Below are 27202 nucleotides of genomic sequence, written 5' to 3'. Positions count from 1 at the left end.
TGTGTGCCCAGGTTGTTGGAACAGAACCATGAAACATTTCTGATACCAGATGAAAATAAAAGAATACAGAGTAATGCAAATTTAAACCTCCCTGTAATGTGTTGGCACCAGATTGAAGGATTCAGATGTTATCAATTTACAAGGCATTGCGTACATTAGTATCAAATGATCTAGCACAGGTCACCTGATGTATCACAATCTGACAAGTGGTAACATGACAATCAGAATAAATGCTCCTCAGCCTCTCACCACCGCATACCCCCCCCCCCAGCCCCCAATTACTGGGCTTTCATATTACTATTTTATTTCATGTTCTTTACTTTCTTGTACCCTCAATATTTAAGCTTCAGATCAAGACTAGTTTCATTCTTTCCCAGAGGTTTAATTTTGTAATACTGGGTATTACTCGTGTGCTTGATACTATTTGGCTGGTTTCAGTCGTGGCTCACAGTCAGCTTCACGTCAGAATTACTAGGTTCAAACTCTAAATAATATCTTACCCCTATCAATACATCTGCAAGTCACAAGCTTCATAACAAATATGGTGTTACCTGTTATATATTTTTTTACCATGACAATATTTTAAATTGGAGTTTTAAGAAACTTGTGGAACTCATTGAGCCAAAGTCCTCATCCTTTACAAATATCGCACAATGTTAACGTCATCACGGGGAACGTCAATGTTAATATCACATCAAAGTCAAGCCACCTACTGATGCAGAGACCTACTGATGCACAACTACCGTTGTGCTGGACGGTGGGGCACAATTGTCAAAATTATTGTGAATCGTATAAATAGGATTACCTGCTTGTTCATTCTGCTGGTATCAGTTCTTAGCAGAAGAAAAATAAACCCAAGAAAAATAAAGCACGAGCTCCTCCTATTGGCTGAGTTGGGAAGTGCAACAATTTTATCACGCTGACCCAATTTTTGCAGTTTGGGAACATTTTCTTTCCCCCAACCTGTCCCCATCAAAAAGAAAGCATTAATAATGTAATTTTTATACAGAAATACACGAGTACGTTCAAGTAGAGACGAATTGCATTGCGGCAAACAATTCGACAGTGTTTAGAAATTAAAATATGCTAACGGAAATAACGGATTGCAACACAAAGGGTCGAGCAGCCGTCAAGTTTCCCATTTCAAGGAAAACCAATGGCAGCAGACTTTACCTACCCCTGCAGTAGGACAGTCTGACCGCAAGATGGTCCAACTTAGCCGAAGGGCTTTTCGTTGCAAGCTCAAGCACTGGGAAATAAGCGCCCTGTGAGGTACCAGTGCACAATTTGTGCTTCAAGTGGAGGATTGCGGGAAGCCAAAAATGATAGCTTCATCCACTCCGATTGGTTATCGAGGGATTGCACAATGCAAGTCCGTGACCACCGCAGATGAGCGAAACTGTAAGTGATGCACCTTGACCAGCAAAAATGAACCAGTGACGGGTTAAAGGGCAGTCTGACATTTTGGCGTGAAAAGAGTTTGTTTCAAAATATATGAAGTTGGCCAGAATTACAGATTTTAAAAGGAATAGAAATGTTTGGCATGTTACTCCTCCTTACTAATTATATATAAATAAATACATATAACCTGCATGTTGAACGAAAATAACAGCAACATTGGTCGCAGAATTACGTCCAAGGGTGTCAGGCTGCACAGTCCCAATAAATTACTTCATCCCGACTGAGATTTCCACCATGCTCCTTCTGTATCAGTTTACAGGGAATGTGTTCGAGGGGCGCACTTTCAGCTGGATTGTAACACATCCTAGTGATTTGTTAGTTGGGCAGTTTTCAGGAAAGCACTGGAGATCTCAAACAAGGATTTATCCCAATGTGTCTCAATCAAACCCTTATTTTAATTAGTTGCATTCATGACCAAAGAGCGAACTTCCCCTCGACAGAATTTCAAGCGAGAACAAGCAAATTCAATAAATAATATCACTGCCCACTGTTTCGGACCATATTCGAAAGGAAAGCTGACCAAAACAAAATACCCATATGCTGGAAGCGTTTTTGCTTGCTCGCTCTCTCCATGCTGCCAAGCTTATTAAGTATTTCCACAATTTCCAATGTTCCATCAGTACAATTTTGCTTTTGTTCTGTCAAGAGGTGGTGTGACTGTGGCCCCATTCCTCACGGACGATTTATTCCCTTACTCTTGCTTTTTACCCCAACCGAGGTCATTAGTGTCCAGTGCAATGTTAGAATTAAAATCACATTTGCTCAAAACAATTCTCTTGGCGATGTCGTTGGAAAGCACGGGCGATATTTATAACCAGCACAGCATATTATTATATTCGCACATTACCGATTCTGTTACTGTCCAATGTGCCACTTAACCTCACCACACGTTTCTGTTGCTAGGGTCACACGTGGAGCCGGAAATTGATCTGCACATCAGACTCTGCTGAGAAGCAACCTAGTTCAGATAATTTCATGTCCCTTTCCCGACATCTTTGATTATTGGTAATTTTGATTTAGGAAATCAAAGGCATCATGGCTCAAGATTTGCTGTTTGATAACAGCTGAGTAGAAATCTAAAGCACCTTAATAACTTCACCGTTATTGAAACAACGGGGGAGGAGGGTGTTTAAAAATAACCAAGACTTCCAGTCAGATATCCAGACAAAAATATAGGCTATCAGTAAATGCACGAAATTAAATAAGGTGCCTTTAATCTTTATATTTGAATTTTAAATAAATGGACCAAGGGGCACAGAAAAAAATGCAATGTAAGCCATTGCATAACCATTAAAAGTTCAGCGTTTATTAAAAACTCAACATTAAATAGGCAACGTTTTGATTTTAAACTTCAGTTCTCGACTGTTTTAAAACTGTCAAAAATTAGTTGTTCCACTTCAAGATTCAGTTCTGAACATAAAGCCGGAATATTTCCAGTACTATGTGGTAGGTCCATTTTGTTCTCGGCTGGTGTACAGCAACAACAGCACCACCTGCAGGGCTGGAGTATTCGGACAAGGGGCTCCATTCTCTGATTCTAACAAATTAATTTGTACCAAAGCATTTATACCAGCCATCATCAATAAATCGGGTATAATTCTGAAAATAATTTTCATTTTGTAAAAGTACCTAGCTTTGGCTTTATTTGTAACTATCAAAATTATACTAACTGGTAAACAAATGTTGGAAACACTCAAGCATTTGAGTAGCACTTGAGGGTAGTATTGATAAAATTTGTTTTTCCTTCCATAGATAATTTCCAGTATTTTACATTTACAAAGTTTCTGTTTGGAATACTGGGCGCAACAGTCAATGTGGAAGGGAATTGGGGGGGGGGGGGGCGTGGTGAAGAGAAAACAGGAATTGATTCTATAATGAAACAATGTTCTGGGGCAAACCAAAATGCTACTTCTTCTGGAGATGTCTTAAAAGTCCAGGCTTTTCTTAAACTATCTTGGCCTTTTCTCCTTGGAGCGATAGAGGATGGATGAGAGGTGACCTGATAGAGGTGTACAAGATGATGAGAGGCATTGATCATGTGGATACTCAGAGGCTTTTCCCCAGGGCTGAAATGGCTAGCACGAGAGGGCACAGTCTTAAGGCGCCTGGAAGTAGGTACAGAGGAGATGTCAGGGCTAAGTTTTTTTTAAATATGCAGAGAGTGGGAGTGTACGGAATGGGCTGCCGGTGACGGTGGTGGAGGCAGATACAATAGGATCTTTTAAGAGATTCTGGATAGGTATGTGGAGTTTTGAAAAATAGAGCGCTATGGGTAACCCCATGTAATTTCTAAAGTACGTACGTGTTCGGCACAGCTTTGTGGGCAGAAGGGCCTGTATTGTGCTGTAGGTTTTCTATGTTTCTACCTTGATAAAGTTCCAATATGCACTCTGACTATTGAAGTCAGAAAGATACCTTTCACAGTAGATAGGTACAAGACAGTATGGTCAAGTCTCATTACCAGCCATATGAGAAGATTTAATAATCCTAGATCCTTTCCTTCATCTACAAGAAATAAAGACATCAGTTAGAAGAATGATGAATCTTTGGAGTTTGGAATGATATATCAGAACAGACCAAAAGAACTTATTCTTTCAGTGTCTTATTCATAGCCAGCAATGAGTAGCTGCTGCCTGTGCATTCACAAAACATATTACCTTACTCACATGGGCTAGTCTGATAGAAGCCAGTGACTTGGAGGTGCTTTTATCAGGTAAGCGGGTGAGGAAAATGAAAGCATCATCATCAGAAAAGTCTCTCCAAAGATGCAAGTGGCTTCAATTTCAAGGTATATTGTTGTTCCTTCTTAATGGAAATAGCTTCATCAAGATGATCACAACAGTTCAAAGGGCTGATTTGCCTGTCCTTCAAGGCTATTTAAGCATCAGCAAAGCCAAGACCCCCCCCACCCTAAAATTAAATGAATAAACAATCTGTGAATTTCAAAAGCTTTCCTTTAATTGCTCCCACTTCAGTGAAACCATGAAAAGTTGTAATTAGTAATTAAAAAGTTGTAAATAAAGAAATTAATATCCTTCTGTAGATGAATGTACAATTTTGAAAACTTTGAAAATACAATGTTCACAAACAGCATAGATTTCAAATTAAACTGAGCCTTCATCATCTGCAAGTTCAAAAAAATCAGTACACCTATGCTAACTGGAAGTGAGTCCCAGGTTCTCTCCCCACCCGTGTCAAAAGATCTTTAAAGTGTGCTCTGAAACAGGAAGCAAAAGTCATTTGAAAATTCCACATTTTAGCTTGGCAGATTCGTGTTGAGTGGTATTGGAACCACAGATTTCATTTCTGCCAAGCAAGAGTGCCATCAAACTAAGATAATGCTTTTTATATTTGAAATGAGTGATATACATACACACTAGCATGTAATATTTATTTATTTAATGCACCATGAATACAATCAAATATAATCACATTAAAATATTTTTTAAAAGACAACCAGCCCTGACACACAGTTCCAACACTGTTTAACTTGGTGACATTAATGATTCTAACAGCAAGACTTTATCCTTCCTCAAATTCCTCCCCTATTCCCCCCACCACCACCTCATCTACTTTTTTCTTTTAGCCACATTTCCTTTGATTATGCTATTGATAGAGCAAATTGCAAATAAGGTTAAAAGCTCTACTTCCAAGGATCCCACTATATCACCTGTATCAGAACTAATAGTAACATTATTCACTGGGTTATACAATATCCTTAAGAAACCAATGCTGCAATTTTACATCTCTTGAGAGAGGTCAACTGATAAACTTGGACTTTAAAAAAAGTGGAAAAGGAGAATTAAGCTATTCATTAAATAAGTAGAAACAACATACAATGTAAAATATTCAGAACTTGGAAGGTTTTAAAGAAAAATAGAACTATGCAGGAAAACAAAGTCCTGAACAGAATTTTACACTCCCAAGACATCAACAATGTTCTTCTTTTCCATTAGTTTTATGTATCCTTCTCCAACCCAAGTCAGGCACTCAAATATTGTCATAAATTTATAGACTAAGAATTCTTGATCACTGCCACAAGATGGATCTGAATATTAGTGCAACTTTTATTATGCTATTGAAATTGTCTTTGCAGGAGCCAGCATTACACTGCTGTTGCAAATCCAACTCTGTTTTTCTCACGATCAAATTGAGTATAGTACTGCCCAATAAAGACATCCCCGAGAATCCAGAGTGGTCCTGCAGGAGGGGGTATGTCAAGAGCCATGAATCCACTCAGACAGATAGTCATTCCAGCCTGTTTCTCCTGGAAAGCATTAGGAGGAGAATTAAAGTACATTAGAACACAAGCACCAAAATAAGTGGGGGGAAAAAAATCCAGTAAGTATTCACTTCCTATACCAGCAGGACAGCAATTACTGATCAAGTCTGGTTGCACAAATTTGTAATTAAAGCAGCAAGAGAGAGGCACACAAGGAAACCACAAGCTCCACGTCATTTCACAAATGAACATGACAAAATTGAAGGAACAGCAACGTAGCTGAGAAAGTCTTATCAATGCCATACAGATTGCAAAGTTACAAGAGCCACTATCCAACACCCACAGGATAATTTTTTTTTATTAAAATGCCCCAATAGCACGACCATGGAATATTAGTGAATCATGTGTGAAATCTATGGTAAATGCTGCGGCCCTCAAGAGATTACAAAAGGAAAACATCTCTCAATGATGACAGTATTTCAAAACCAGCAATCCAATAGAGTAAAGGCTGGCAACAGAGAAAAGTGTTTTGAAGAAGACGACAAAAAAAAAATCAAAAACTCCATCTTCTCAGCAAGACAGAAGCCACGCTGGCCCATCTGCATTTAAACTGGCATTAGATGCGTTGAAACAGGTCTTTTAAAAAAAGTGTCAACAAAAACATGCAGCATTTATCCAACGACATTCCTACATATTAGCATCAAGGACTCCTGTGGAGACAGTACTTCAAATTAGATACTCACCTTTAGAATATATTGCTCTCCAGTCAAAATAAAGTCACTCCCTCCCAGGATAAATTTAATGGGAGGGAGCGAGGTAACTTTATCACAATCAACTTTGTACTGTGGAAGAGAAATTATGATAAATTATCAGGAAAGAAATTGCAACATTATTTCACACAAATGTTTTAATGAGATACTACTCATCATCTGTAAGGCAACACACGTCTTGGAAAAATGTTTCCCCCCCCAACTCCACCATTAATGTTCATAAGAGATCTCAGAAAGCCTCAGGTAGCTTACCCAAATTACTGTCCATCACTTAGAAGCTTAGATATGAACCATTGACAAGCTAGACAAATGATTTCAGGCAATGATAATCAAGCCTTTTCCAATTATCACATTGTACCCCTTTCCCTCAAAAAATTTTGCATACAAATTCAAACTCATCTTTGCCCTCCCTTCTCTGGGCCAGGCACAATGGTAGTCAATTACATCCTAACTGCTTATGCAATAGGGGATGCAATTTTAGAAGCAAACAAAAATAAGATTGATAAGGTATAAACACAAGAGATTCTGCAGGTCCAGGGCAACATACACATAATTCTGGAGAAACTCAGTAGGTCAGGCAGCATCTATAGAAAGGAATATGCAGTCAACATTTCAGTCCAAAACAATTTATCAGTACTGGAAAGGAAGGGAAAAGATGGCAGAATAAAAAGGTTGTGGGGGGAGATTTGGGGAGAAGAGAGAAAGGAGGACAAGCTAGGTGATAGGTGAAGCAGGTTGGTGGGGAAGGGAGGATGAAGTAAGAGGCTGGGAGGTGATAGGTGGAAAAGGCAAAGGGCTGGAGAAGAAGGAAGAAGGGATTTGGTAGGAGAGGAAGGTGGACCATGGGAGAAATGGAAGGAAAAGGGCACTAGGGGTAGGAGATAGGCAGGTGAGGATGAGAGGCAAGAGGCCAGAGTGAGGAATAGAAGTTGGGGAGGGGAGGGGAGGATAAGAAAAAAAATTACCGGAGGGGGGAAAAAAAAATCAATATTCATGTCATCAGGTTGGATGCTATCTAGACGGAATACCAAGTGTTGCTCCTCCATCCTGAGAAGTTACAATAAGGCTCTTACTTCTCCCTGAGTAACTGGAACAGCTCCAATGGCCTTCTGTAGTCTTTCAATCTCAGGTTTAGGTCCAGTAAGCAAAGAGGTTCCTGTGTCTACAATAGCTGAACACCCTCCTTTACACAGAGTCAGAACATTACCAATAGCAATTCTGAAAAACAAACACAGTATATATATATATATACACACATAAAAACGGGACAACTGGAATGATACACAATATTCATTTAAAAATCTTAGTCCAATCACCAGAAATGCCTAATATCTTGTTCAAGATCAAATCAAACAGGATTTATATATACTTTCCCTTTGAAATTAATATTCAGGTGTGAGTTGGTGATGAAATGGTTCCGTTAAGGAGCCCTCTAATCTGTAACAGACACCCACCAGAATGGAGGAAGAAATAAGGTTTGATGAAAACCACTACAGCAGGATTAACATTCAATTTTCCAGCAAATATTACCCAACTTTTTCACAAAATCTCACTGTAGACATGATAGTTAGACTGATATGGATTATCTTGATAAGCGGAATATTCTTGCAGCATTGACTATGTGCTAAGTCATACCATGAAACATAGATACCTCATACCCTCATTTATGCACACGCTGCCAACACTGCAGATGTACAGTTTAATACTAACACTAATTATGAAGTCACAAATTATCTTACTCATCCATTTGGATCTGCCAGTATGCTTGACGTGTCACGTTCAAAAAATGGAAATCTCCTCTGTAGTACTTTGGATCAGTGCCACCTAATAGGAGTTCACCACCAGGCGGACTGTCTGGATTCCTAGAAGATACAGAAGAAAAACAGCATCATCCCCAACTCTACTGTGTACAGATAGCAGATGTAAGCTTCTCCAAATGGATCAAAACATTCTACATGCTGTGTGTATAATCTTCAGAATACTTGAATTGGAACATCGTACCTGTTCAAGTAGAAGGAGAATATGTTGCGTTCTACCAATTTCTGCTCCATGATATTGTCAAATACGGGGACAACACCTTTCACTGAGATACCTGGGTAGGCCATGCCAAGGATTCCATCAAATTTGGCAGCAATGAAGACGACACCAGGTTGTGAGATGGCTTCTCCGAATGACTGATTCTGAACTTTGATGTCACCAATCTGTTTATCAGAGCAGTTGTAGTCTTTACCCATCATGAAAAGTTATTTAGTGACATGCCCAACTTTCCAAAAAAATAAACACCATTTCCCCACTGAAGTCAGGAGCCACTGAAAGCATCTGCAATACTAATCTGTAATATAACATGGGAAAAGAAACCAAGGCTGCGGGCGGGGAGGGGGGGGGGTCATCTCTTAAAAAAAAGCCTTTGCAGGCTACAAGATTCTACAATTCTATGCGCCTACCAAATGAACTATGAACCTTGGTAGTACAAAAGGATCGGGAAGACCTAATGACGATAACACAAAGAGTTGGCATGCAGATACGCCAAGACTTTAGGAAAGCTAATGGAACAATGGTTTTCAGTGCATGGGGTATAAAAACAGGGATGCTTTAATGCATCTCTACAGGGCACTGAGATCCTGTAGTTTTGTTCTGCTTATGTACTGGGTGGGGAAGGGCAGAAAAAGGAAGGTTGATTACTGGGATGAAGCAGTCAGGAGACTGGATCTACAGTTGTTGTGTTTAGTAGAATAAATGAGCTTATTGAAACAAGATTCTGGATTTCTAGGAAAAGTTAGGAGTCAGGGAATTAAAAGATTGGATGCTGTGGGGGTGATCTCCCCATAACGGGGCACCTCACTCAAGAACGGGGTATAATTTCCATACAAAAATTCATTCAGTTGTGACAGAAATAGAATGGAATTTGTTCTCTCAAAAGAATGCAAAATCTGACAAGTTGTGAAGGCAGGTCAATGAATATATTTGTGGAAACTGACAGATATTGGAACAAGGGAGCCAAGGGGGTATGAAGAAAAAAAAGTGGGGAAGTGACATGAAAGATTATGACTGGATCAGCTACAATCTTATTCGGATGGTGGAGTAGATGTGAGAAACTTGGTTTTACTTCTAATCAGGTTCTAAGAGACAAATATGCAAAGCATAGCTTCATTGAAAGAGGATCTCCAGAATGTGATTATGTGTAACAAACAGAAATATATTTGCTACTTTTAACAGCTAGAAATGTCTGAAAAAGCAAGCAGAATGCTGACTATGACATCTTGAACAAGGAAACTCTTAAAGATCAATATAGCGTCCGCTTCTTTAAGAGGATCAATAATAACCCTGAAGCAATTAAAAGAACATACAATAACTCCCATCTACAAAATTAAAATCCCATTTAGAACAATCCCAAAGTTGTGGAACATCTCAAACTGGCTAAAGAGAATGAAGGGAGCAGATAGTTGGTCCTTATTTGATCCAACAGTACAGCGGGAAAAGTTGCGAAGATAGGGAGCAAAGTATGTGCATATTGGCAAAGGGATAAAATCAACTACGGAAATAAAAACATAGCCAACGAGGAGTTCAACCCTTACACAGTGATTAAATGTTTGACAATGTGCAGTATCTAATGATATCAGATTAGAAGTTCTTTCATCCTTAGAACATTTCTCTTTTAAATTGGTGCAATTTATGCATTTTCTCTCAAAAAGACCGCAAAATATTGTCCTTAAATATACAGATCTTTTCCCCGGAAGACAAGTGTTCAGTACGTACCATGGTTAAGTCTTTGCTGAGAAATCCTGATAGGCTGCCAGAACCATAGTGGATAGAAAATTTAGTTCCATTCTTCACATATGTGCTGGACTTGTCAGAATTATACTTGTGATGCATCACTATTGTTGAAAGGGATTGTTAATATTCTGAAGAGATTGTATTTAAAAAAGCATAATTTAGTAATTATTGCTGCGAGTAATAGAACTACTAGAGAATTAGTATTTCCAAAATACAGAAACAATAGGTTTTCTCCTCATATAACAGAAAATATATTATGCATACTTTATAAAAAAGAATTTGGGAGTAAAGTATGAAATATTTCCCAAAATTTCTGAATTTTTCTTTTGCCAGGATGGAGCATTTTGAACAAAAGTGTTCTTTCCCTGCCCCACTGAGTAACTGAAACAGCTCCCTGAACAGCCTGCCTAGCTCCCAACCACTGTTACAGTAGGCATAATCTTTCCATTTCCTACACTATCTTCTTCCCTTGGCACCTAAATTAGATTGCACTAACCCGATGGCAAAATATTGAAAATGGCCACCCTTCAAAGTATCGTAAATCAGTCAGAAGCAGCCCAAAATGATTTTACATGCACCAGAGAGACTTCTGCTCCATTAGTCCCACCTGACTGTTAATCCAGCTCTGAGCCAAGAGTGGAAATATTATACTGAATCATTTGTGTTTATCTTAAAGGTAGAGAATTCATAATTATTTCCACATTTTCCCAACTGAAAAGTCAAGCATACTTCAAGAGTAAAAGAAACAACTTACGGCAAGCAATATCCAATAGAGAACAATGAACTGAAGGAACCCATAGGTTGGAGGAACCAGTGTCAAAGACTACTGTGAATGTCTGTGGTGGAGTGCCAATGCTAATCTCCCCATAGTACTGGGCCTGGAAAACAAAATATACAGCAGCCATTAAAAGAACACAGAACAACTCCCATCTACAGATGTAATGCTACATAACAAACACTATAACAATACTGAAATTTGAATGACCTTTGCCTGACTGATGCACTTCCAAGAACATGTTGCCCATGCACCTTTGCCCAAATGATTACTTTTTCAGTAAAAAATTTACTGAGGATACATTTTCCTCACAAGAACTATACAAGTATTACACACAAAATGCTGGAGGAGCTCAGCAGGCCAGGCAGCATCTAAGGAAAAGAGTATAGTCGACATTTCAAGCTGAGACACTTCAGCAGGACTAGAGAAAGAAAAGACGAGGAGTCAAGAGTTAGGTTGTGGCGGGAGGGGAAGAAGAACCACAAGGTGATAGGTGAAACTGGGAGTGGGAAAGGGGTGAAGTAAAGAGCTGGGAAGTTGACTGGTGAAAGAGATAGTGCTGGAGAGGGGGAATCTAATAGGAGAGAACAGAAGGCCATGGAAGAAAAAGGGAGAGGAGCACCGGAGGGAGGCAAGGGGCAAGCAAGGAGATAAGGTAAGAGAGGGAAAAGGATATGGAGAATAGAGAAGAGGGAGGAGGTATTACCAGAAGTTGGAGAAATTGATGTTCATGCCATCAAGTTGGAGGCTACCCAGATGGAATACGGGTTATTGCTCCTCCAATTTGAATTTGGCATTATTACGACAGTGGAGGACGCCGTGGATGGGCATGTTGAAATGGGAATGGGAAGTGGAATTAAAATGGGTGGCCACTGGGAGAGCCTGCTCTTTCTGGTAGGTGCTTGGCGAAGTGGTTTCCCAATCTAAGTCAGGTCTCACCGATATTCCAGAGGCCACACCGGAAGCACTGAATGCAATAGGTGACCCCAACATACTCACAAGACCTTGGTCTATTCATCCCTCCCGGCACTTATCCTTGCAAACAGAACAAGTGCTACCCCTGCCCTACACCTCCTCTCTCACTACCATTCAGGGGCCTATACAGTCCTTCCTGGAGAGGCAGCACTTCACCTGAGCAAGAATTAGAGATGAATAAAGATGATCCCAGGTTTGATGCAATTTCTTTCCCTATTTGGTCAATACACGAACTATGAAGGCAGTCAGACATGACACATTAAATAATTCCTCTCCTCCTTGCTGATCAAGGCAGCATCAACAGATTCCATCTCTTCATGTAGTGGAATCTCATCTCTGGTTTCCCTATATCACAGTAATTCCTCCAATTCCACCCAGTAGTTGGCTCTCTTCCAGAACAATTAACTGAAATCACTGAGCAGCAGTCAAGAATATTTTCCCCCAACAAGGGCAAAGTAAGCCTCAGTGAACCAAGTCCTGACTCATCTGTCACTATGCACAGATGCGCAGCTAAATTCATCTTAGACATATAGGTTGAAACACTAATCTGGCACATTTTGAATAGTACAGATCTATACTAATTAACTGATCCTACAATTTTAAAAAAGAATCACAATTACAATCAAATTTTACTAAGATTTGTACTAACCTGTAGGTAGTTGATCTACATGGGCACCTGTATTGTCAGCCAACATTTCTGACTTATGAAAATGTCAGGTTAAGGGCAGTTCTCAAAATGCTTTCTTAACCTATATTTACAATGGGGCAATTTCCATGACCCAGGTTTTCTGTGGTTGGTTCACAGGGTATCAGACTATAAAGAGATTCAACTAGAATTATCTCTGGGATCAAGAGAAGATAATAGTTACATTAGTCTGCCTACATATTGACGCTAGCTGAAAGCACGAGAAGGAACAGCAGTATTAACAACTGACACAAAATAGTGTTGGTACTGTTCATAGTGGAATGAAGTGTTTATCAAGTCAAGTCACAAGTCAGTACTCCCACAGCTGTATGGTAAAGCCTGCACAAAGGCAATGAGACAATGGAGTACATTGTTTGCATGAGTAAATCTTCAAACAAGTGTGTAAAATTTGAAAATTTAATTAAACATAAACATTTTATACAATTCAGCTATCCCTGCAGAGGATGTTTACCTCAAAAACTGAAACCTCCATCATAGAGAGGCCACATAAATGATGACTTGAACCCCTCCTTACTTGGCTAGTTCAAACCCCAAATCAGATATTTTCTTTGAAACTAAAATTGCAAGCAATAATAATCAATGCTGGCCTCAAAAGTCCCAAATCACTTTTGTTTTGAAAAATATACAGACTCAAGTCACCTAATGAACGTACTTTAAAAAAGATAAAAGGGAGACCCTGGATCAGAATAACTTGCTTCTTCACCAGTTCTGTGGGTTCCAAAGCGAATATATCCAATGTTGGACCCACTGCCTCTGCCACAGGTAGAGCCCAAGGAGCTTGTGTTGTTGTAAGATGGTGTTCCTTGTCTACACAGCATTTCTGCATTCTCCTGAAACATCGACTTATGATTCTCAGTGCCATTGTGAATGCTCTATTGCTATTTATTTAGATCAAATATCTCCAGTGGGATGTTGTACCTTTCCCAGGAAGATCAAGAAGATCCTTTAGATCAATCTTACCATGACTTTCATGTTGGGCAGGTGAAGATGTGTTGCTGACAGCCACAGTACAATTCCAGTCTTTATGCCGGGAATAATGTTGGCACGTGGCCAAGTGGTTAAGGCATCAGTCTAGTGCTCTGAAGGTCGCTAGTTCAAGCCTTAGCTAAGGCAGTGTGTTGTGTCCTTTTAGTACACATTGCTCTGCGACGACACCAGTGCCAAGCTGTATCGGCCCTTGCCCTTCCCTTGGACAACATTGGTGGCGTGGAGAGGGGAGACTTGCAGCATGGGCAACTGCCAGTCTCCCATACAACCCTACCCAGGCCTGCACCCTGGAAACTTTCCAAGGTGCAAATCCATGGTCTCTCAAGACTAACGGATGCTACAAAAATACTGGCAAGGAGTGGATGCTGATATTAGTTTGATGAACCTGCAGGATGAGGATTTTGCAGGTGGCATTTCTCCTTAGGGATAGCACCACAAAGTGTGGCATTTCAAACACTTAGAGCCATTCTGGAGAGCAAGGATCACATTGCTTGGAAAATGAGTCATTATCTTTGTAAAGTACACATTAAAATATGTACTTGATGGAAGACAACTAGTTATTTTTAAGAATGCTCTTCACTCCAAGGTCATTTTGTGAGAACCCATATTGATGTTACTACCTCATTTACAAAAGATGACTAACAGGAATTCAATGATCTTAGTATAGACAACAATCTTACTTCCATTAGTTTTTATTTATCTTTGAATATTTTATGTGCATAATTGGCCCAAGTCATTGTGGTGTACCAATTCTTCTCTTCAAAATACCTTCATTTCAATATCTGTCCAAATGCAACCGTTCTCCCATCTCCCTTTCCTATATGTATTGTCAACGTACAAACCCACATCTTTTCTCCTGTCCTATTTTATTTGATTTTTCCTAGTTAAATATCTCTCCCATAAGCCAAAGTTACAATAACACATTACCCATTTTCTTTGACTCAGCTTCACCTTTACATCTGCCATATCCTGGGATATATTACTGCATTTAAAAAGCACTCTACAACTCAAATTTCTGGGTTTTTTGCCAGCTAACTGGTATGTGGAATATGAGAGCTGATTACTTATATAATAATTAAATTTGGCAAATTCAAGGGGATGTCTTAGAACCAAATATAGAAAATCAATAAGCCTTTGAAATGAATGTTAACCATTTATAATCCTGCTATCTCATTTCTAAGATCCACATTTCCAGAGTAGACAAAAGACACCAATGATAATCTTATCAATCAGGGAAAAGTTATTTCGTGCAACTCCTCACCCAAATTGAAAAATTAAAGTTACACATTTTAAAGAACGTTTATTCATCAGAGCTCAATGGTTGTCAAACTGCAGGTGTGAAAAATGTAATCCAAACTTCAAATTTGGTGAATTTTGATCTCAAAAAGTTATAAAGTAAAACAAGCTTCATATTAAAGTTTCTTGATTTCTATCATTTACTCAGCACACCCAAAACAAAATAAATTGGTTTCTTTTTACAAGACCTTGCATCTGTTCAATTTCAGTCAATGTAACCAGCAATTATGTGTAAATTATAGAGCAAAATAATTCAATGATGGAGGTAGTAATGTTTCAATTATCAAAATGAAGATTATTTTAAAAATGCAACTTTAAGAAAGAAAGCAGCTGAATCAAATTGAAATGGTCAAATCTCATGATGCAGCCCTTTAGGCTACATGTGACTGCAGTTAGGCAATGCATCATGTTGTATGACACAGCCATTATTTTTGGACTTGAATGTGACAAGAATTTAACACTGGGTAGTGACCGAGGGTCAGAAATGCTGCAAGATCAGCTTTTCATAGCTGCATGCATCAGGCATTTTTATTTCTTTCTCAGTGACTTTCAAAACTTCTCATTAAACAGCAACTGCTAAACACAAAGGGCAAATAATCCTCGACTAATAAATGATGTTAAACGTAGTCTTTATTAGAGTACAGAGAAGTAAAATTCAACAGTTGCAAACTGTGTGAAAGCATCAAGTGATCAACCTATATTGCAATAGTCCCCTCTTGGAAAAAAGTAGTTTCACTTATCCCAGTATGAATTTAGACAGGCAGAGGGAGAAATTAGATTTTAGTCATTCCAATTGTAATTGTCTCTTATTCATCTTGTTTCCAATGACAGAAGCGGAACTGACCATAGAAGAAATACAACAGAGCTTTTATTAAAGCTTTTATTAGAGCTTTTATTAAAGCTCTGTGGGTTCACCTTCAAATGCAATTTTTTGCTACTTCATTCTGAAATAGCTCAACCACAGCAGTCATAAGCTGCTAGTTTATTTATAGATTCTATTCTTCTTTGCAATGACTTTCATTCCATTGTCACAGGCAAGTGTAGAAGCATCACAAGCCTAAGGTTGTTAAGACTGTTCCAATTACCCAGTGGGTGTGGTACAAAGGACTGCACACACACAAAAAACACTGGTTGATTACCCAGGCCACAATTTAATCTGTACACACAGTCACCCTGGTTAATATGTGAGTGCAACACAAAAATTGTCAGGAACCAGTGCCTTCCTTCAGATGTGTGGAGGTGGGCAAGAGACCCTGAACAAAGTTCAGACAGAGCAGCCGTCACGTGGAACCAAACCAAAGCAGCTAGGAATATACATCTAGAGTGGCCTGGGGAAAAGTGGTTACGAGCACTTAATAATATAGGTGACTTGCATTGGAAAATAGTCACTGAACATCCAAATTCTGCTATCAATATTAGATGGTCTGCCTGCAACATTCAGATCCCAAAAGAAATTGATAAACTGCCAAATTTCTTAGAGGGTTAAGGCAGTGTGACTGGTCACTGAACACCTGAACAAACTTTTACAGGTGTACTGTTGTCTATTGAAAATATCCTGACTGGTTGTATCAAGGTCTGCAGAGAATAGTGAACTCTGCCCAATACACCACAGGTACATCTTGGCCCACTACCATCCAGGCCATGCCATCTTTTCACAGCTACCATCAGGCAGGAGGTACAGAAGCCTCAAGTCCCAGGCCACCAGGTTAAAGAACAACCGTTTCCATTCAATCACTCTCTTCTTGAACCAACTGGCAAAACATTAATCAGTCAAATTTAGCAACACCATGACCACTTTGCACTACAATGGACCACATTTTTTTTGTTCTAATTGTGTTCTTTCTTGTAAGAATTGTGTACATTTATATTTTTCTTGTGAAAGCTACTTATGATGTTATGTGACCATGCTGCTGCAAGGGAGTAATTGCACATATGACAATAAATTCAATTTTGAGCTTTGAAGTAACTTGAGCTCATTATTAGTTTTGTTTCATAAAATAGAAAAGGCCATCTTATTCAAGGAACACAAGAATTATTTTAATGGAAATTGAATAACTCGTGAAAAACAAGTTTCTGGAGAGATTGTGATCACAGAGGTAGTTACTTATGGAGGAGTTCAGCACCACATTTATAGAGCAACCAGGGCCTGTCAGGACTTTCTGCAGAGCTTCAGTTCACTTGGGTTATTCAGCACTTGGCACAGGGACCAATAAAAAAACAGTTAGGTTTAAGCCGAGCAGTCATTGCAGGAGTAGCAATTGTGTGAGTGGGCTGGTGTTACAGTGGGCTCCTGAGGCTTTGGCTCAAAATGCTTCAGCAAGAAGATTTGAAGGCTAAGGTAAGCTTCAGCTAAGTTTCATTCTTTTTTATTCAACAGTCAAGACAGTCAAGTGCTCCCTTTGTGGGATGTGGGAAGAGGGGTAGACCTCTAGTATCCCTGACAACTATGCCTATACGAAGAGCATCCAGTGGTAATTTCTTCCGGATGTTATGGAACTGGAGCTGGATGAACTCCATAAATTCAGGAGGCTGAGAGGTTGGCTGACAGGAGATAAGGGAAGTAGTTACAGTTAAGGCACAGATAAATGGCTGTCTGTCAGGAGAGGGAAAGAGGATAGGTGGCCAGTGCAGGATACCCCGTGGCTATTCCCCTCAATAACAAGTACAGTGGACTCCAGTTAATTTAGTCAACTGGGGCTTATCTGGACCAACTCTTAAAGAACAAAACTCAATTGAGAAAATAGCCAGGATTCCCTTCATTTTTTGGGACGCTCTGCTGCTAAGTTGGGGCGGGAGACTATTGCCGAACAGTTTCTGACTAGCATCAGGTGTGTGAATTAGTGTGAGTGTTAGACACTACACTGTGCTTCGGGCAAACTTTTTTAAAAAAACATCAGTTGTGTGCACACCGTGTTTAAAAAGCAGCAAAATTTGTCACTGATATTTGGCAAAAAGTAAGCAGCAAGACAATTCAGAATGGTTTTCCTCACTGTGATTTCAATCATTCCAACTTGGAGATGCCCAGAAATGGCTGGGAGTGAAAATGAAACAATTTCACTACTTCAACAAGTTCGGAACTACAAAGATGAAGGTATTGGCAACCATTGATAGCAGTTCCTATCGACACTAGGCGTCTGCCCTGATTTTTTTCATTTACAGTCAATCAAAAGAATGCGACAGTGTGCAGGTACCCTGGATAAATTCCTCCCCCCAATAAGTATTAGGAATTAATATAGTTCCAGTACAATAGTTGTACTGATAATGTTCTAATTTGTTCTGCATTTCATTTAAATACACAATTTGTTACTCAGTTAAACGGTAGTCCATCTTTTTTTTAAAAAAAAAGTACACCCTTTTAAACTATTTCCTTGAAACTGCCCATTTGGGCCAACACATCATTGGGCCAAAATGTACTGGTATCAATGCATCGGAAACAACTGGAATTGCTTTGGATACTATTGGGGAGAGTGGAGGGTGTGGGGTGGTGACCTTGCAGACAAAAGCAACATCACCCAGGTCTCTTGAATGGAGTCTGGATCTCTGGCTCAGAAGGTGGGGGAGGGGGTAAAAGGTGAGCAGTAGTGACACAGGATTAGGGGAACAGACAGGAGGTTCTTTTGACGAGAACAAGATTCCTGGACGGTATGCTGCCTTCCAGGTCCCAGGGTGAAGGACTTCTCAAAACCTACCCACAACATTCTTACGAGGGCGGGTGAGCAGCCAGTCCACATTGATACCGATGACATGGGCAGGAAGAGTGAGGAGGTCCTGCAGAGTGAGCCAATCAATTTGCAGAGAAAATCTGCAAATGTTGGAAATCCAAGCAACACACACACACACTCAGCAGGCGAGGTACCATCTATGGAAAAGAGTAGTCGACATTTTGTGCTGAGACCCTTCAACAAGACTGGAGAGAAAACAAAGATGAGGAGTATTGGTCTTTTACAGTCAATCGAAAGAACACAGCAGTGTACACTGGATGAACCCCTCTGTCGATAAATATTAGGAACTAATACAGTTTTATAGTAGTGTGGTAGTATCATAGTGTTCTAATTTGTTTGTATTTCATTTAAATATAATTGGTTACTCAATTTGTCTTTTTTATACTTTGTAACTATTTCCATGAAACTTCGGCTAATTGGGGCAGCCACTTAATTGGGCCAAAATGTACTAATCCTGATTCAATTATTATCAAAGAATTTATACAGCATTTAGATTTGTTTGCTTTGTTCTCAATAACAAAAATAAACTATATTACACAAAAAGATTTTAGATAGATAGATAGAAAGGCCAGGCTGGACACTCAAAGGGTTATTAAGCAGTGAAATACAAGTTTGAATTTAATCTAGCAGAACAATCCATAATCCAAGTACTTGAACAACCTATTAACTGTTTGTATTTGCCTTCTTTTTCTACAGATGCTGCCACTATTTGCTCCAGAGGAAATATGCAATATATTATGAGGATCCAATATTGAAATGTCATGTCATTAAGCTTTTGAATTTAAACAAAATATTTCAATACACAAGAAATAAGATGCCTTCCTCTAATTACTCAAATGCCAAGAATATTTGTTTTGCTTTCTAATTTGCCAATATTCACAATACACTGGCCTCAGAACATACTTAAGATAGGAATTAATTTAAAATGCATTGAAAGGCCCAGAGAGGACAATTCAGGTAGAGGGAGAGTCTAAGACCAGAGAGCACAAAAAGGACATCTATTTAGAACAGAGATGAGAAGAATTTCTTTGTCCAGATTATGGTGAAATTGGGGAATTTATTGCCACAGATGGCTGTGGAGGCCAAGTCATGGGCTATATTTAAAGGACAGTTGACAGGTTCTTGATTAGCATGGGTCTCAAAGGTTATGGGGAGAAGGCAGAATAGGGTTGAGAGGGAATTATAAATCAGCCGCAACTGAGTTGCAGAACAAGCTTGATGGGCTGAATAGCTTTATTCTACTCCTCCATCTTATGGTCTTATTCAGGTCATACCTGATCACAGCTGCTGTTGTCATTTTTTCTTTGTTTACAACAGGGTCATGTAGATAAAAGAAATCCTTTGCAATGCTTTGAACAGACATCTCTACCCTCCTTTCACTTTCTTTCACATTCCTCTCACTTGCCTCTTATTCCCATTTCATTCCTTACTGCTACACAATGGCTCTGAGTCTCCTTTTCCTTCACTGCTCAGTCTTTCCCATTGGTTTCTCTACCTTTAACCTTCCATCTCACTATTTTGAATAGAACAAAATTACAATCCTTCTGTCACTTTTCAAATTCTATACACAAATTAGAGCAAGATTAGGCCATTTGGCTGCTCGAAACTTGCTTCACAATTCAATAAGATTACAGCTTAGCTTCTTCCTCAACAGCACAGTTTCCAACAAAATGTCTTCTCATTATGCCAAGACCTTTTAATATATCCAGTCTCATTTGGGTCATTGGAATCAACAGCACATTTTCCTATCCTCTACCCATATCCCACGATTCCTCCAACATCCAGAAAACTTTCAATCTCCTACAATGCAATGAAAACTGTTTTACAGTTCAAATTCATTCCTTTCTGATTTATAGTCTCAAGTGCCCCTCTACCACATGGAATGGCAGTGTGTGGGATTATGGGAAATAATATACAAAATTCTGGCGATTATTAGAGATCGCAATCATCCAGCCCACCAGACCATATCAAAAAAGTACAAAGTAATTCCTTGGTCCTTTCTCTATAGCGTTTTGAAGAGTCACTATTGAGTTGTCAAAGTTGCTAAGTTAATACTGGAGGCAGAGCATTCACTCAGCCAAGCCTGTTGGCAACCAATGAATATCACCCATTGCAATGCCAACCAAAAGCACACTCCTGGAAAAACACTGCAGATCAAAGCAACACCTGTGAAGATAAAGGGATAGATGACAAGACCCTGCATTCAATGTTGACCACTCCCTGCCCCCACAGATGTTGTTTGATGCAAACAGATATTCCAGCAGTTTCTCTTTTGTTCCCAGCATCTGCAGCCTCTTTTGTCTTCTTTGCAATGCTCTAGAGAAAATAATGACTTTATATAAAGAAAACAAATACAACACCCAAAAAAGTGTTACATATTTTGGTGCAGCCCATCAGATAAGTGCTCATTCTTTGCACCAGCCTTGCAATTGATGTATCATTCTATTTCTTTCTCTTATCCAGCTTGCAGTAAATACATTGTGTAACCAGGATCTAATGTATATAGATTACAGAACATTTACCAGATATTTAAAAAATCCACTGGGAGACAAATCAATAAAATCCCATTAACAGATATTAAATAATCTTTATTTTCCATTACACTGTCAAATTTCCATCTTCAATAATATCAGTACAGGATATACTCACATCCAGATAGTTTTTCAGTGTTTCTGGAGTGGGGTCACTGCTTTGTGGAAAACCCAGATTGTATTTGGAGTTCTGATGTCCTGCAAGAAGTTCTTCAATGCTATTCCCAGAATCAGTGAAGATTCGTCGAACTGAACGATTTTTTTTCAAGGGTATTCTACAAAATGAAACAAAAACATTAATCACATTATGTAGTTGTGAGAATTGGGGACAGAGTGGATTCTAAGAACATAGACTAGATTTGAAGATTGTAGAACCACAGGATGACAGGTAGCACGTTCTCAGCAGTAAACCTTATTGGGGGTGGGCTGAGAAAAGATAAGCCAGAAGTCTGTCTTAAACACACCAGAAACAAGAGTTAGCTAGGGAAAGAGCAGGTCTCCTGAGTGACCAAAGGAGGATCTAAGTGTGGAGCCAGACGTCCTAAATAAATACTTCTCATCTATATTCAGAGTAGAATGTAAAACGGAGGAAGGAATGGATTTGTGGATAATCTGGACTAGATCAGTATTATGAAGGATATGTTAGATCATAAAAAGCACAAGAGTTGATAAATCCCCCAGTAAACTTTACATTATTGATAGGGAAATTATTGGAGAAAATTCTAAGGGATAGTGTTTATGTTGATTTGAAAGGACAGGAACTAAGCTGGAATAATCAGCATCGTTCTGTGTGGAGAAAATCCTGCTTCACTAATTTTACTGAGCATTTTTGGGAGGTGGTAATGAAGACTGATAAAGATGGGTCAGTAAACATTGTCTTTCTGGCATTCAGCAAGGCATTTGACAAGCACCTACTTGGCAGGCTGGTCTAGAAGGGTGAAGAATATGGGATCCAGTGCAAGCTGGTTAATTGGGTTCAAGCTGACTTGATAATACGAAGCAGAGTGAAATATGGAAGGATGTTTTCTCTGATTGATAGTGTGCAACTACTGGTTCTACTGCAGGGGTTGATGCTAGGATATTCGTTGCTTTTAGTAATACATTAATGACTTGGATGCAACTGCAAGATGCATTATTGGAAAGTTTGCAATGACACAAAATTTGGCAATGTTGGAACTCCCTGACAGAGGTAGTGAAGTAGTTGCATGCAATGTTTCAGAAACATTAACACAGGTCCTGAGGAAGGCACAACATAAAAGAATATAAACCCAATGTGGGCAAGTATGATTAATTTAGACAGGCAAAAAAAAAGTCAGCATGGAACTTGTGGACTGAAGGGACTCCTCTCATCTCCATAATACCAAATTGAAAGAGGGTCAACTTTAAGAGTCAAAACCCACCCTTCACCACTTTTAGCTTCTTAAATAACAACGTTACAAGCATTTGTAGGTGCCTGTTTTACAGGAATAGAATACTTGGTTATAAAAACAAAACACTGGAAACACTTAAGTGGCCAAGCAGCATCTGTGGAAATAGAATAAGTCATTGTTTCTGGTAAAAAAATTCATTAGAACTTTACTACTCAGAAGTATTAGCCACAACATCCTCCAATAAGACAAGCACAGGATAATAGGCTTGGGCTTCAGCAACATGACACTTTACCTTCAGTAAACAAGCTCTCACGCCAAACAGCCAGTTTAATTTACGAATGACTGTAAAGGCAACTTTGACTGGATCCATAACTGACCAGCAACAACAGCAAAACTAAAGCTCACAGAGAACTGCAGGAAAAGGAACAAGAGTATTCTCAAATTTAGAGTGAGTTTGAACTGCAGTTCTAGAGGGAAAATCTGCATTACCATATATTGAAAAAACAACCTCGCATTCAATATCAGCATGACCAAAGACTATGTGTGGACTTCAGCTGGGGGAAGTTAGGTGAACACACACCAGTTCTCACTGAGTTGTCAGTGGTGTAAAGAGTGAGAAACTTCAAATTCCTGGCTGTCAACATCTGAGAACTACCCTGCGGCCAACACGTTGGCATAATAATAAAGTGGCATGCCAGCGCGCACACACACACACTCTCACTCACTCCACGGAGAAACAGTACAGTCAATGTTTCGGGCCAAGACCCTACAGCAGAACTGGAGGAAAAATATAAAAGATGAGTAATTTTAAAAGGTGGGGGGGGGGAGGGGAGAGAGATACACAAGGTGATAAATGGAACTGGAAGAGGGAGATGTGAATAAAGAGCTGCGAAGTTGATTGCTGAAAGAGATACGGGGCTGGAGAAGGAGGAATCTGATAGGAGAGGACAGAAAGCCATGGAAGAAAGGAAGGAGGAGGAGCACCAGAGGGAGGAGATGGGCAGGTAACGAGATGAGGTGAATGAGGGTACAGGGGATGTGGAATGGTGAAGCATTACCAGAAGTTTGAGAAATCTATGTTCATGCCATCAGGTTGGGGGCTACCCACACAGAATACAATGTGTTGTTCCTCCAACCTGAATGTGGCCTCATCGCAACAGTAGAGGCGGCCATGGGTGGACATATCGGAATGGGATTAAAATGAGTGGCCCTGGGAGATCCCACTTCTTCTGACAGACGGAGTGTAGGTGCACAGTGAAGCAATCTCCCAATCTATGTCAGGTCTTACTGACATACAGGAGGCCACACTGGGTGCACAGACCACAGTAAATGACCCCAACAGACTCACAGGTTGTGTCACCTCACCTAGAAGGACTGCTTTGGGCCCCGAATTGTAGTGGAGGAGTGGGCAGGTGTAGCACTTGTTCCACATTGTTCCACACTTGTTCCAACGGGCAACGTTGATGGCCCTTTCTTTGAAGGAGAAGGAAAGTCTCATCCTGAGAGCTGATGCGGCAGAGACGGAGGAATTGAGAGAAGGGGTGGCATTTTTACGAAGTAACAGGGTTTCGAGGATGTCCAGGTAGCTGCAAGAGTCCATGGGTTTGCAATAGACATCAGTAGATAAGCTGTCTCCAGAGACAGAGACAGTGAGATCGAGAAAGGGAGAGAGGTGTCAGAAATGGATCAGGTAAGTTTGAGGGCAGGGTGGAAGCTGGAAGAGAAGTGAATGAAGTCGACAAGTTCAGCATGGATGTGAGAAACAGCACCAACATGGTCATCAATGGAGTGTAGGAAAAGTCCCTCCCCACTGATCTCCCTTCTGGCACTTATCCTTGAAAGCGGAACAAGTGCTACACTTGCCCCTACATTTCCTCCCTCACCACCATTAGGGCCTAAATGGTCCTTCCAGGTAAGGTGACCTGTTGGGGTCATTTACTGTGTTTGGCACACCCGGTGTAGCCCCCTATATATCGGTGAGGCCAGACGTAGATCTACTCACCATCACCAAGCAGCTATGCTCCATCTGTCGGAAGAAGCAGGATCTCCCAGTGGCCACCCATCTTAATTCCGCTTCCCATTCCAATGTGCCCATCCATGACCTCCTCTACTGTCATGATGAGGCCACATTTAGGTTGGAGGAACAACATCTTACATTCCATTTGGGTAGCCTCCAACCCGATGGCTTGAACATCAATTTCCCAAACTTCCGGTACCCCCCACCACCCCCCCTCATCATTTCCCATCCCCTTTACCCTCTCTCATTTCATCTCCTTGCCCACCTATCCCTCTGGTGCTCCTCCCCACTTTTTTTTCCCCATGGCCTTCTGTTTCTTTCACCAATCAACTTCCCAGCTCTACTTCTTCCCTCGTCCTTCAGGTTTCACCTGTCGCGTGGTGTTTCTCTCTCCCCTTCCCCCACCGTTTGTCCACTGCTCAGCTATTTTCCCTCCAGTCCCGCCGAAAGGTTTCAACCCAAAACATCGACTGTACTTTTCCCTCCATGGATGCTGCCTGACCTGCTGAATTCCTCCAGCATTTTGTTTGTGTTTCTCGCATGCAATTAGGTTTCATTTTGTGGGCTCTTTAAGATAATAAATGAGATGGGTAACATTTCCTACATTTCAGCAAAATTAGCCAAAGGCAAATAATAACAGGATTTTTGTACCCTTTGAACAGAAAGTTCAAGTTTTACATACTCCAATTTTTAGGCAGATGAGAAAACGGAATATTCTTGATGCACTGTTGAATGTAAGAACAGCTTGGAAGTACAAATTTACGTGTAATCTCAAATTCATTTCAAGACAAATTTTGAAGAAAGGAGCTGCTGTTGAACAATTCCTGGATTATAGGTATTGAAAATATATGTAAATTGCATGGTAATCTAAGATTTCCTTCTTCCAAATAATTTAATGACAAGCTTTTGCATTTAAAATGTCACTTTAAAGACTAATCACCTGAGGTTGCATGTTTGATGTTAATAATGTCAGATTATTGAGAGGCTCCACTTGCTTATACAATGTTTAAGTGAACTACATGTGGAGCTTTCAAACTCAACCTCCAGACTCAAAGTAAGAACTTACTGTCGATTATCCATTCTGGCTAGGTGCACAAGAAAGGTGGAATATGAAATTAGTGTCATGTGAATAAATATTCCATCAGTTAATTTGAAGCCATATTTTACATCAAACTTGATTTACAGTGGTTGTATTACATCACTCTAATATTCCACTTTTCGGTTTCAGGCAAAGTTAGTTCTAATGATTTGTTCAATTATGTATTCTGAAAAGCAACGACTAACCTCCAGGCAGAGAAAAAAAATATAGCTGGCTGCAAAATGTGTTTACACTGAAAAGCTTTTGCAATTCTTACTTAAAGAACTACCTTAACCAAAAATAAAATGAATCACACACCAAGACAACACACAAAGCAGAATTCTATTCCCCCCCCCCACACGATTCAAATCTCAAAGCACCAAATTTAGATCCAGTTCCTCAAAGGATTACTGCTGTAACTAACCAAAGGCATCTGAAGATTTTACTGCTTTCAATCACAGTAACTCTCATTACCTCTTGCTCAATACACGCCCTTTGACCTGTCACAAAAAGATTGCTATAGATTAACTGCACACAGACTACAGCCTCTTCCTCTCTGGTTTGGGGCATCACGCGGTCCACTAACATTACCAATGTAATAAAAGGTCTTCACCACGAGAGATAGGAAGCACTAACGCAGTCTACTATCATTTCACCACCGCCCTGTTAGCTCACGTGAGATTTAGTCAGAAACACAACTGGGAGAATATTTGAAATAGCTTCCACATTTGAGGTACAAAACAGAGAAACACATTTCAGAGAGTAGTCGAATTGTTGGATCCAAACGTTTACGTAGCCCACTGAAAGGCTTACTCCGCTTGTCTAAGGAGTGGTTAAAACGTTTAGTAAAATGAAAATAAAAGCATCCATACATATATAGACAAAATGTAAATCATTTTAGGCAATAAAATGCTATTTCGTTTTTAAAACAGTGCGGGTAATCCTACTGTGACCTTCAATGCAAACGTCCCTGGCTATGAATAACAATGCTGAAATATCAGAACACGCCTTGAAGTAGGACATTGGAGAGCAGAGGCGATGCCTCTGCAAAACACTCGGCTCATTCCCCTCTCACCGTATGAGTCCATTGCCGAACTCGATCGCTACCAATTGCAGCAGCAGTACCGCCAGCCCGGCTCTAAACGCCATCACAGCGAGCAGAATAACAACCTCAACGCTCAGCTGCGGGTACGCAAATAAAAGCAACAGCAAACTCCGCCTTAAACTGGCACGTCAGTTCCACACGCAACCACAGGCAGATGACCCATTGCCTGCCCGAAATTCACTTTCTCCATTCTATTTATTGCTTATTCAATCGAGGATTGCTGGCAGACTTCATGAAAAAGCGTCGATCTCTTCTTATTCCTGATGCATAAAAATGCACAACATTTCATATTTATTGTAAAAGATGGTTGAACCCCTCAAGGAACCAGAAGCACGAGTCCCATACAAGAACCCTTCCAGCATTTTCTAATTTTGTTTTCCATTTGTACCATCCGTGATATTTTGTTTTGCACG

The 27202-nt window shown here is 39.9% G+C and overlaps 1 protein-coding gene across 1 annotated transcript; it reads right to left on the bottom strand.

The window, feature by feature from the left end:
* Positions 1 to 4838: 4838 nt before the first annotated feature.
* On the bottom strand, positions 4839 to 26917 carry ctsd (cathepsin D). Its single transcript, XM_059975706.1, has 9 exons — positions 26760 to 26917; positions 21338 to 21494; positions 10982 to 11105; positions 10210 to 10328; positions 8455 to 8654; positions 8193 to 8315; positions 7527 to 7671; positions 6427 to 6525; positions 4839 to 5728 (listed from the first exon to the last, which is right to left on the bottom strand). The coding sequence occupies exons 1-9, from the start codon at positions 26831 to 26833 to the stop codon at positions 5567 to 5569; spliced, it is 1203 nt and encodes a 400-aa protein (XP_059831689.1). The 5' UTR covers positions 26834 to 26917; the 3' UTR covers positions 4839 to 5566.
* Positions 26918 to 27202: the final 285 nt, after the last annotated feature.

The sequence above is a fragment of the Hypanus sabinus genome, chromosome 7 (genome assembly GCF_030144855.1).
Source record: "Hypanus sabinus isolate sHypSab1 chromosome 7, sHypSab1.hap1, whole genome shotgun sequence".
Taxonomy (NCBI): Eukaryota; Metazoa; Chordata; class Chondrichthyes; order Myliobatiformes; family Dasyatidae; genus Hypanus; species Hypanus sabinus.
Note: the sequence above shows the minus strand (reverse complement) of the source record. Positions and strands in the feature narration are given on the sequence as shown.

What these genes read in the sequence shown, in the direction of transcription:
- ctsd (XM_059975706.1), bottom strand. Translation starts at nt 26,833, where the DNA reads ATGGCGTTTAGAGCCGGGCTGGCGGTACTGCTGCTGCAATTGGTAGCG. An exon ending in TTCCAGTTACTCAGGGAGAA is followed by an intron (nt 6,526 to 7,526) that starts GTAAGAGCCTTA and finishes TCTCTTCCACAG; the next exon opens with TACAAAGTTGATTGTGATAA. An exon ending in GAGAGCAATATATTCTAAAG is followed by an intron (nt 5,729 to 6,426) that starts GTGAGTATCTAA and finishes AATGCTTTCCAG; the next exon opens with GAGAAACAGGCTGGAATGAC.